At 57.1% G+C, this 12,171-nt stretch overlaps 1 protein-coding gene across 2 annotated transcripts in view; it reads left to right on the forward strand.

The window, feature by feature from the left end:
* The first annotated feature begins 11,249 nt into the window (after positions 1-11,249).
* AGRN (agrin) overlaps positions 11,250-12,171 on the forward strand; it is a 73,851-nt gene continuing 72,929 nt past the window's right edge. The window contains exon 1 of one of the 2 annotated variants that reach the window (XM_038166566.2): positions 11,250-11,763. In XM_038166566.2, the coding sequence (XP_038022494.2) occupies positions 11,578-11,763 (186 nt within the window). In that variant the 5' untranslated portion in view covers positions 11,250-11,577. The remainder of the gene's footprint in view (positions 11,764-12,171) is intronic. The other variant, XM_038166570.2, reaches the window with a different exon arrangement.

Genomic DNA, 12,171 nt, shown 5'->3' on the forward strand with positions numbered 1-12,171 from the left:
AGCCTGGGGGGGCTTTTCCTGGGGGGGCTTTTCCTGGGAAGAGAAGTGGCCACGGTGCAGCTTCTGGCTCCTGGTTTCTAAGCTGTGCGCCCTGGAGGTGTTTAGGAGAAACGTGGACGTGGCACTAAGGGACATGGCTTGGTGACGGGACCTGGTGGCTGGTTTGGTGATCCTGAAGGTCTTTTCCAGCTGGTCCAAAACCTTTCTCTGTACGAGGGGAGGCTGCAGACAGGCTCCAGGCAAGGACATTTCTGATTTCTCTCAGCCTGCTGCGTGGCACTCCCTGGAGCTGGAGGTGTCGGTGGGGCAGCCTGTGCCATTCCTCCAGCTTCACGTGCGTCGGGAGCACGGGGAGGAGATGGCTCCGAAGCCAGGGGACACCCCCACAGCCCCCCAAAAGCAAACAAAAATAATGCGTGTGCTGAAAAGCTCTCATCAGCCCTTGCACACGGATGCATTACTTGGGATAACCTCGGGAAGATGGGCTGGAACTTCGAGGGATTGGGCTTGCAGCATGGCAGGAAGGTCCCGAGGTTTTTCGTGATGGGTTCGTGTGTGCCGCCCTCAGCTGGAGATCTGCAGGGGAGACATCTGGATGTGAGCAGGCAGCGAGGTTTGGAGGATCTCAGAAACATCTCTTGCACCTCCTGAGCTAGAACGGGACAGCAAACACAGCTGGGGTGTGGGGGTGTCCGTCCGTTGCATGGAGAGTCCGTGTGTCCCCAAAAATTTGGTGCGCTCAGCCCAGCGAGGGCGCACAGGCTCCTGGTGCCGGGCACCAGCTCTGCAGCAGGGAGGCAGACGAGGCCAGGAGCCCTCAGATCTGGAAGGATTTGGGCTGAAAACCACCCAAGGGGGGTGAAATAAACGGGACTGCGATGGTGGGAGGATCGGAGGGAAGGGAGAGCCACCAGGACGCGAGGGCGGCCGAGACAGGAGGAGGGGGCAACATCTGTGTGCAAGGGGCTGCCGCAGCTGCTGCCGAGCCCATGAAAGAGCCCCGTGGCTCCATCTGGTTCGGGGACAAGCCCCGGTCTTATGGCAACACATGGCCGACATCTGGGCAAACAGGAAACGGCGGCGAGCGGTGTCCCAGCAACGCCGCGTCCCGCTGCCCGGTCCCCCACCGGCACGGCCCTGGGATCGGCAGCTCGGGGAATTCAAAGAGCCAGGGCCAAGGCGGCTGATGGATGGCTTGGGTTCGGCGGGGAGGGATATGATTAATAAGTGTTATGGCCCCTTTGTTCCCGCTGCGCGGCTGTCAGCGCGGGTTAGCTCTGACGGGCGCTTTGATGACTCTATGCCCAGGAGCGAGCCACCGCCGTGATGAATCTCAGCCAGCAGAATAAGATCTGCTCCGGGTCCGGTCTTGTCTCTCCCCGGGGACAATAGCGGGGCCAGGCTGCTTTGTGAGGGGTGTGGGATTTGGGGTTGGGAGCCGAGGGCTGGTTTTCTCCTGCACGGGCAGCTCTGCGCCGTTCGCCGCCGTCTCGGGCATCGCCCCCCTCACTGAGCGTGCCAGGGAGGGGAGAAGGGTGAGGAATTGTGGCTTTTTCTTAGAAATGTGAACACGGGGGCTTTCAGGCTGGCACGTCACCACCGTCTGGAACTGACAGCAGAGTATTTTGTGCCAAATGTTGGTGTTTTGCAACCCAAAGTGCTCTCTGTGGGCACCGCGCACCCTGGCAAGGGGCAGGCACGCACTGCGATGGTGTCTTGTGAGCTCTGCTGCTGGTTCCTCGGGGCTCTGCAGGGTAGATGTGTGCCTGCCCTGTGCCTCAGGGTGTCCAGAGGTACTGGGCACTTTTTTGGGACAGGATAATGCTGCCGGGGGTACTTTGGCTCCCCTCTGCTGCGACCTGCAGCATCCTCGCCAAAGCTGCGCGGTGACGAGCGCTTACTGCACCAGCAGGAACCTTCTTCCCAGAGCTCTGTCCCGCTGTTCAGGACAAAACGACTTCTGAAAGCGGAGCTCAGCTGCATTTTCCTTCTGCGCTGACCTGGATAAAGCGGGCTCCCTCCCTCCACAAAGCGGCGAGCAGCTCCGGCAGCACGGAGGGAGGGGAGGCTCAGCCGGAGCTGTCCGAGCAGCACGGCTCATTGCCTCCACCAGGTTGCCTCCTGCTGCCTGCCTGCCTGTCTGTCTGTCTGTCTGTCCTTCCTGATGTTTTAATAACCCAGCTCCGTGCACCGAGCAACCGCGTTCATTTCAGCAGAACCGCTTCTGATTGCGTTAAGGGGGAAAAAAAAATAAATAAATAAAAAAATCAAGGTGCGCTCTGCCCGGAGGGATGCTCCCGGTGTCCACAAGCAATTCAAGGAAGGGCAGCTTCCAACCCAGCCCGGTTTTTATCCCAGGGGAGGGCCGTGGGATGCAGCCCCCTGCCCGGAGGGGGCTGTGCAGCCCACGCGTGCCCTCTGCCGGGGCTGCTGCAGGCGCTGCAGGTCTCTGCACCGCGCCTCTCCTCCGCCAGGGGCCACTTTGCGCTACCGTTTGCGCACCCGGCACAGGCTGCAGGAGGTGGGAGCGCTCGGGTGGATGTGTTGGGGTGCCCCGTGCCACGTCCTGCCTGGATAAACCCACCTGGGGATGCTCGGACACCTCTCCAACCCCATCACCAATTTGGTTTGGAGCTTAGCGGGTGCCAAAGGGCGCACAGAGAACCAAAAATTGGAGATGGGGCCCCCCAGCAGCTCCGGCTCTGCTCCGGTTCTCTTCCAGCGTGATGTGAGCCCAGAAGGGTCACCCTATAACAGGGCAAAGGAGCTGGAAAAGCCCCCTGTGCCTCATCTCTTTGGGAACCACAGCCTGGGAGCAGAAGGCAGCCGGGCAGAGAGCCGTGCCCCAGCCCTCCCTGCTCCAAATTTCTCCTCCATCCTTCCCCTCTGCCACCGAACAGCCCCGCTGGTTACTCAGGACCCGATCCCCTCGGTCCTGCCGCTGCCATAGCCACTCAATAACTCAGGCCGGGTGAGTAATATCCAAGTGCTGCATCTTGGCACCGTTATTGTTCCCCACTTGGTGGAGGTTTATGGCATTTCATTTCACAGAAGCTTTCCCCGCTGCCAGAGCCTCCAGCCAGCTTTTTACTTTAACCGTATTAATTCTCCCCGGGCCGGCCCCGCTCGCATTGTGTTTTTAATTGAACATTCTTTTCTTGTCTCACTTTTGCAAATTCAGCCCTGATTTCCTTCCAGCCTTGCAAGGAAGGAGAAGAATGAACGTGGTGGTGGCTGACCCGGGGCCGGCACCGGGTGAGGGTTTGGGGGAATGAGCTGGAAGGTCCTGGTGGGCACGGGTGGGAGCGAAACGTGGGGACTTTGCTCTCTGAGAGCTTTTTCTCCTCTTGTCCAGACAGAGGCAGGCTCGTGCCAAGTGCCCTGGGAGCCCAGCAGGATGGAGTTGGAGCTGCTTTTGGTTACGGCAGCTCCTTCTGGCCGGCCGCTGCGGGCAAAATCGGTTTGGGTTCAGACTTTGTGTAGCCGAGTGCTGTGGTTTGGGGTCCTGTAACCCAGGTGGATCAGTGATGGGAGGGGATTTCTAAGGTTTGTGAGCCCTTTTCTGCATGGTGGCTAGCTCCAGCAGGCCTGATTTGGACGTGCTTGCTATAATTAGCGTAAATGCTATTAATAATAGGGCCGTGCCAGGGAGAAGTGGACGGGCTGTGCCAGGCTCCATTGCTTCTCCTGCATCCATCAGCATCCACGGGGGAGACGTTTCCTGCCTGCCGCGGGGAGATCCAGGGCGCTGCTGGTTTCCAAAAGCGGATCTGACCAACCCAATCCAAAAGCCCAAACAGAAGAAATCGCTCGCAGCGAACCCTGCTCGACGAGATGAGAAGCAAGCCCGGGGTAAATCCTCGCTCCTGGGTCTGAGCTTGGAATTAAATGGCTAAACCACAAGCAACGAGGCCAGTCAGCTTCCCTTGCCTCCCCCCACCAAGCCTCTGGTCTTAAAACATCTGGCTCTGCTCCATTTCGGCCCTATTTTGGCAAGTTTACCTTTAATTGTACCTCGTTTACCGCCCAGTAAATCAGACGGGGTTAACCCCAGGTCTACCAGCGCCTTGTTCCCGATGCTCTTCGGGCTCTGGCAGGGGGTGGTGGGAGCCAGCAGCCCTCCCCAGCCCAGCCTGGCTCCCGTTTGGCAGCTGAGGGTGCCTGCAGAGATAGAGCCAGGCCACGGGGAGCTGCTGAGCGCTGAGCTCTGCACGCAGGATCTGTTCGCCCTTGTGAACGGCCCGGCTCCTCAGCCAGGATTATGTGTCTGAACAAGCCCTCAGCTCTGGGAGCAGCTGTTTTCCAGCGATTGCCTAACAAAGAAAACTTTTATGACTGCAGGAAAAAAAAAAAAAAGGGAAAAAAAAAAAAAAAAAAAGCAGGACTTGGTTTCTCCGTCTGGTTCGAGGGCGGCGGGGCTCAGCACCAGCGCCTCCGCAGCACCCAGCACGGGGCTGGGCTGCTCCTCCCGTGGGGAAGGTGGAAGAAAGGAAAATGCCTGCATAGAGAGGATGGGCAGCATCATGGAGAGGAGCTGAGCTCCTGCTGGATCCCCTCAGTTCCACGGATTTCCTGAAATTCCTCCCATTTTCCTGCTCCTTGGGCACTGCACCCCTGTTCCCCAAGCCGTCAGAGTGCTAAAACCACCTGCAAGCTTTGGTTCCTCACCCTGGGGTCATTGCACAAACTTCATCCTTTCCTCTCCCTTTCTGCTTTTTTTTCATTTTTTTATTTTATTTTATTTTTTTTTTTAAAGGATCTAATTTCCCAAATGAAGCGCAGCGCCGAGCAGACAGTCTGCGAGCGCCTGAGTCAGATGAGCCTAATGGATGAGGCAGCAATTCAGCCAGGCACTTTCTTTAATTGAAAGGCTCTGCCCGTGGCTGCCAAGGGGAGCAGGAATGTGGTTCCCCTGACGGGCCCTGGGTAGATGACACGGTGCGTGGTGGCTCTGTCCCCAGCCTGGCTCTGCTCGCTGCTTGGCTCGCCTCCGGAGCCCTGCAGCAAGCCGAGCGGCTGGGCAGGAAGGGAGTTGTCACCCTCAACCTTTTGCTGCAGTGGCTGTGCGTCCCCTTGTGCATTTTCCATGGGCGTTTTCCTCTGCATCCCCTTGTGCATCTCCACGCTCATCTCCATGTGCATCCCCTTGTGCATTTTCCACGTGCATCCCTCGTGCACCCTCCAGACGCTCTTGCTTTGCTGGTGAAGGGAGCTGAGCTCTCCAGTTTTGCAGTGCTCCATAAATAATAATTCCCCCGGTCAGGCTGGCGTGCCAAAGCACCACGACGAGGCGTGCACAGAGGCCTGTTGCTCTCCCGTTTTGCTCAGGCTAATTCTTCCACCCCTCTCTTATCACTTTTGGGTGCCTCCCATCCTCTCCATTTCCCCCTGGGGAAGCGTTAAGCAGAAGGGCCGTGCCTCGCCTACGACCCAGGGGATGGGAGGCCAGGGAATCCCATTTATTGTCCCATTTATTGCGGTGCGAGGTCCTGCTCTGCCCCACCACCATCCCCTCGCTTTGCCCTGGAGGAGCAGGAAGAGGTTAACCCAGCCCGAATCCCCGCTCCCCGTGCGTGTGCGCAGAATATCGAACGCAGAGGCGAGCGTCTGGGTTAAGGTTAGGCTGGCACCCACAGCCTGCAACATCTCCCCGTTATTCCAGGGCTGTGCGCTGAGGAATTGGCTTTCAGATACAAAAAGAAATCTTTTAAGAGCTGGTAATTTAATTTATTTTTTTCTTTTCGCCTTTTTTTTTGTCTCTTTTTTTTTTTCTTTCTTTCTTTCTTTTGCCCACGCTAATGGCAAGAGCAGCAGCTGCATTAACTCTTTTGGATGAAACTCAACACAAAAGCCTCTATCTCCCGGGGTGGCTGCTCCAATAAATCCCTCCTCGAGCTAGGAAATGGGGTTAGGGGAGTGGGAAACCGCAAGGCAGGAGGGCTGGGTCCCCCTCCCAGGTCCGGCACGATGCAGACCTGGGTGCTGGGTGCTCAGCACCGAGGGGACCCGAGCAGAAAACCCATCTGCCAGCAGCCCTGGAAAGGTTGCCAAGTGCCCTCCGACGGAGCTCTAAAACCTTGGATCCTCGCTCCTTGAAAAAAAGGGGAAAAAAGGAAAAAAAAGCCCCATATCCTGCATGCCTGGAATCTTAATCTCTTCCCTTTCAGCCCCGGCCCCGCTTCCCAGAGCCCGTAATGGCTTTTTGGTGACGGAGGGCTCCCCAAAGCTGCGGGGCTTTGTGGTGGCTCTGGGTTTTCCGGTGGCACGGGAAATGGGAAAATGGGATATTTCTCTCGGACAGCATTTTGGGAAGGTTACGGCTGGGTTACTGGCAAATATTCCTTGCACGAGGGGCTGAGCCAAAACTTGCAGGGTGCCAAGGACCCGAACACCCTCCCAGGCACCCTGATATAGGGCAACACATTAGGACTGCAAAGCTGCTACCTGCAGCCCTGGAGAGGGGAAACTTGTGCCTTATAGGAACGGGGGGAAAAAATGCTTGGGTTGCACTTTCTCTCCAGCTAATCCAATTTGTCTCCTTACTGCTTTCAAATGCCTTTTAAAGATTCCCAGCAATGTATTATAGGAATCCATTTGCCGAGATGCAGCGGAGAGGGGCATTTTTATTTTACAGTTATTAGCGAGTGACAAGGTAAGTAACTCGGAGGAGATTGATCACCCAACGAAGCATTTTTACTTTCCCAATTAATCCTGGCATGATCGTAATAAATCCGGGAGTGGGAGTAATTAGATGTGAGCGGCCCTCGCTTCCTTTCGCTGCTGCGTGTCGGGGGTAATGGATAGAGACATCTTTCTCTGGGAAGTGGCCTAGGGAGACGTCCAGTTAGATGGGATTTCTGGAAAGAAAGATAGATGTCAGGGGCCAGCGTTCACTTTTTTTTTTTTTTTTTCCTCAATGGAGCACAGATTTATGCCATCAATCCACATTAAGAGGCCTTCATGGCTACCCAGAAATCCAGCGAGCATAATTCAATTAGCCCCGTGCACTTTTTAAGATGGGATTTGATAATGGAGGATCATTTGCCCCGAAGTTCACACCGGATTTGCTTTCTGCTGCGTGTTTTTTCCACCCCCCCTTTTCAATTAAAAGAGTCACTGTGGTTCACTGGATACTTTCACCTCCCGGCTCGGAGCTTGCTGGGTGAAGCCCCCGAACTCATGGCCACCGAAAATCGGTTGCGATGCCACCTGTGTGCACGGTGCTCACTGCTTTTCCAACCCATCCTTGTGAGCCTGGGGAAGCACAGAGCCAGCAGGCTGCTCCTGCATCAAAAAACAAAATCCTTAACCAAAAAAGAAGCAGCAGGGACCGGGGATCTCCTCACCCTGCTCTCCATTCCCAGCCCCAGCACCTTCGATGTCTTTTCCTCGATTGCAGCGGTGCCGAGCTCGCTGCAAAGCCTGCAGGGCACGGCATGGGCGGGGGGGGCACGGCATTTATGGGTCAACACCCGTAAATGTCAAAGATTTAGGGCTGTGCTGCTGAGAAAAGCGTGGATCCCCGTAGCTCCCAAGCCTTGGGACAAACCCAAAGAGCAGCTGTGGAATAGCCGACGTCCTGATGTGGTGAGGAGGGGACCGGCTGCTTGGGTTCCCTCCTTGGAGAACAAATCTGGGATCGGACCCTTCCCAGCACGAGGCAGCCCTGAGCCTCTCCGGTGATGCTGCAGCCCCCACGGCACCCAAATCTCACCGGGCCAGGGGTGCCCGACACTGCTCCGCTCCCCCCCCCCCCAGCCCTCATTAATAGATTTACTTATTAGAAAATCATTATCCGGGCAGACAGCCTCGTGGATGTGGGATCCCAGGGGCAACTTGTTAGCAGCTGCTCCGTAGCTACATCAAGAGGGTTTCTGACAGGACACAAAAGCCATTTGACAATGTCAGGAACCACCGAGAGGGATTAACTTGAAAGAGAAAAGGGGGGTGGGGGGGGGAGAAAAACACACATTAAAACATGTCTTAAAGCTTATCAGAGATGGAGAGCTTCAGAGCAGGAAAACCAGCTGGTGGAGCACGGGGGGAAAGAGCAGGGAAATGGGGGCCAGCCCCAGCAGGATCGGGGCCCCTCGCTCCCCTTGGTTAATGTTGGGGCTCTGCTTTTGCTCAGGGTGCTCGTGCAGCAATTTTATTTGCTTTTTGAAGGCTTGGCCTGAGATCTTGAAGGTTTCCTGCTCGGGTGAGCACGTCCCACTGGTGAGAGGTAGAGCCAGGAGCTGCCGATGCGTTTCCCCACGGATTTTGGGTCCCCGGGGCTGCTGCACCGTGCGCACCCCGGCGCACATCGAGGCACCTGCAGCAGCGCCAAGCACCTGCCCGCAGCCACCGGGGCCCCGCCAAAGAATAAAGTCTTGGCTGAGAGCTGTGATAAAGAATATCTGGGAAGGGAAATGCTCCGGGGTCAACCAGCAGAGAGATGCCGGCGTAAAAATGCTGAGTGCAGCAGGAGCGTCTGTACAGTCATCCCGGGGAGGCAATAACTTGCAATAAATGAGAGACCTTTGCGGAATTACTCAGCCCAGCCAAAAAGCAGCTCGTTTGCCTGTGCCGCGAGTTGTTAAAATTGGAAAAATCTTCAAAGGACACTGAAAAATTACAGTCCTGTCTCCGATGCGACAGCTGCTGCTGCTGGAGGGAGAAGCCCCGATCAGGCAGAGCCGTAGCCAGGCTCTTAACTTCAAATGCCTGAGAAAATGCGTGGACATCACCGGGGCTGGAAGCTAAACAGGTGAATAAAGGTCAGAGTTGGCTCATCCATCTGGTGCCAGCAGTGGGCTTGGCACACCAGGGGTTTTGGCAAAACCGCCGGCCTCTGTAACCACCGGACTGGGAGCATCGCGGCGCTTTGCTTTGCTTTGTTCTCCTCTCCCTCGCTGCTCGAGGCCCCTCCTGCAAGAAAACCGGGGAAATACAATGCAAATGCACGCCGAGGTGTCAGGCAGCAAACATGGCATTGAGTCCCTGCCAGTTTTCCAAGATCTCTTGCTATTTCAGAGCCTGAATGTGATACCTCAGTCGTAAGATTGGCTCAATGAAGTTTTTGCAAGCCCCAGGTTTACAATAGCTGTCTTGTAAAGAGCCCGGACAAACCCCAGTGATTTATTTACTTTTGTCAGTCGCATGGTTTATTTATCTTGTGCATTGATTTGCCAAATATTTTGTTTCAGTTTTCCCACAGTTGCTTGGCCGATTTCTCCTCTCGGCCGCGTGAGGCTTCAGCGCCCGGAGGGGGAGCAGAAAAAGGGGGGAGCAGAGGGGCTGCAAGAGGTGCTCCCACCACGGGTGCTCTTCCCCTGGGATTCTGGAGCTGTCCTTCAAGAAGACGAGCTCTCTTCTACCTATGGACTTCATTAAAACTGTGTATTTGCAGCAGAGAGGAGCTCCTGGGGTGGCTTCCGTGGCAACTCCACCCCGAAAGCCCACGAGCTCGAGGAGCTCCACTTGAAAGCGCTGACCGCAGAGGGGCAAACGCACCAGAAAGGCTTGTTAAATCCATTTTTCTCTTCACAGCTCTGAAAGCAGATGGCGGGGTGGGGCTAGGCGAGAGCTAGCAAACAGCAAATAATACAAACAAAGCGTAAATAATTCTTCCCCTCTCTCTCCGCCCGGCGAAGTGTGGGAGCGCAGTGTCCGCGGCTGGTTTCTTCCACCTGGAGCCGGGGTGGTTTCTGCGATTTACTGCCGAGCGGCGCTCGAGGAAGACAATAAAAATTAATAATTGAAATAGCAAAAATAATCTGCCAGGCAGGGAAATATTTCTAGCTGGTTGAGCGTTGAGTTCAGAGCAGCGGCAGCGCAGTTGCGGAGCTGTTTGGCCTCCGTGCCGCTCTTGGCTTACGGTGGGGTCTTGGTGCTGAGCACTGGTGCTGTGCCCCTCGGAAAATAACAACACATTTCCCAAAAACCACATTTCCTGAAGATCCACCTACATTGTAGGCCACTTTCTTGCAAAAAATCATGGCCCTAAAGTCCATGTCCAAGCGATAAAGCACTGCACGCTTCTGCGCACGCGGCTTTCCTTAGGTGTCGAAGTGTCGGCTCTGTTTTATGGGACAGAAATCGAGGGTTTGGGCAAAAGGAAGCTGGGAGGGGTTTAGGGGGACAGCCCGGGTGCTGGGACTGAAGGCAGTGCTGGGATGTGAGGTGCGTGGTTTGAGGCAGAGGATACACAGTATGCCTCCCGTGTAAAAGCACAGCACTCGTGCTATCTCCAGACAGATTTATGGGAGCTCTGCTGTTTTGTTCTCTCCAGGGGAGAAGGTAGGCTTGGACAGCATTTTGAGCACTCAATATGATTCATTTGTTCCTATCTTAGAGTTAATTCGTGTTTATGTTCCAGAGGAGAGGAGAAAAAGGATTGGCACATAGCCGGCCGCGGGGGCAAACAGCGCAGGGAGCAGACCCCAAAGCTCAGAGGATGCTGTGCGTGGAAAAAGGGGCTCATCCAAGAGGGACATCAGGGCACACACCGTGTCCTGCACTGGCTTCGTGGCCCTAGCATGGCTAAACTCCACCTGCTCGGCCCCGGATCACCAACACGACTTGTTTAGGGCCGCCGAGGAAAACAGCCTTGTAAAAACGCCTCCGGGAGCCGGCTAATTTATAGAGGGGCGAAACAATATCCCTCCCCTGGTGCCACTTAACTTTTCATTTCACAGCGGCGGTAATCGCCCACGACATCTGGAAAAATTGCCCTCCGTTCCCTGGGGGAGGCCGGGGGCAGAAGGTCAGGGTGTTTTGGGGGCAACCCCGAGCTGCTGTGTCCCCCCCCCCCCCTCAGGGGACCGAGCCCCGGGGGCCGGCGCCGCCTGCGGCCGGTGGCGCACGGTGGCACCGGCACCTCCGGGGGTCCCCGGGGGATATCGGCCGAGCCTCAGTTTCCCCATGCGGAAAAGTGTCGGGGGGGCACCCCGGGAGCGAGCCCCTTCCCGTGGCCGAGGTGCGGGAGGGTTGGAAGCGGGGTCCCCTCCTCCCTCCCCCCGGCTCTCCAGCCCTGCGCGCCCCAGCGCGGCTGCCCAGAGGAGGGGGACGCCGCCGGGGGGGCTGTGCCGGGGGGGCGGCAGGCTGCGTGCCGGGCTCCCTGCACCTTTAAAAGTCTCCTCACGTCGCCGTGCCGATTATCCATTAACCTGCCGGCAGCTCCCTTGCCTGGGGGTGGCGCGCTCCCGGCGGCTCCGCGCTCCCGGCGGCTCCCTCCCTCCCTCCCTTCCCCCCCCCTCGTTCCCTCTCCCCCCTTATCAGCAATTCAGATTGCATGCAAATCTCCAGGCTTTCTTACAGGGGCAAGGCAGGGGACAGAGCATTTCTCCCCGGCCGCGGCTTTGGGGAAAGAGAGAGCGAGAGAGAGATATCTCCTCCTCCTTCTCCTCCTCCTCCTCCTCCTCCTCCTTCTCCTCTTGGGATTTTCCTCCTTCCCCCTCCCCGCCTCCCTCCCTCTCTTTCTTTCCTCCTTTTCACCTCCTGGAACAAAAGTAACCCCCTTTTTCTTGCTCCAGCCCTGCCTGCGAGCGGCCCCGCTTTGTCTGGCCGTGCCGGGGGCAGGGGGCTGGGGGGCTAATGGGGGGGCGAGGGGCGGCCGGAGCCCTGGCGCTGCTGGCGCTGGGGCTGGCGCTGGGCGGCGGCGGGGCGAGCTGCCCCGAGCGGGAGCTGGAGCGCAGGGAGGAGGAGGCCAACGTGGTGCTCACGGGCACGGTGGAGGAGATCATGAACGTGGACCCGGTGCACCACACCTATTCCTGCAAGGTGAGAGGGCCGGGGGGGGCTTCTAGGGGCCCGGGGGGCGCGCCCCAGCTTGGGCGCAAGGGAAACTTTGCGCCCCGCCGCCCGCTGGCACATGTGGTTTTTATTGTCGAAATGGGAGGCTTTGGTGGGTAATTAGGTATTTTTAGACTGCGGAGGCTCGCCCCGTCGCTGCTCCACCGGCTGCTTCGAGGGGAATCTCTGGAGGTTGCTTTTTATGGGCATTTCCCTGCTTTGCGCGGTGCGGAGCCGATTCCCAACTTTCAGCTTCGGGAGGGCTCCGGGTGCCCTGGAAGGTGCTCGGAGCCGCTGGCTGGCTGCAGACGCAGCTCCCTGTTTACTTTAACAGCATCTTGAGTTCCTCTAGCTCGAGCTATTGTTTAACTCTGAATCTGGCCTCTGGCTACGGTT

The sequence above is a fragment of the Anas platyrhynchos genome, chromosome 22, assembly GCF_047663525.1.
Source record: "Anas platyrhynchos isolate ZD024472 breed Pekin duck chromosome 22, IASCAAS_PekinDuck_T2T, whole genome shotgun sequence".
In the NCBI taxonomy this organism is placed as follows: Eukaryota; Metazoa; Chordata; class Aves; order Anseriformes; family Anatidae; genus Anas; species Anas platyrhynchos.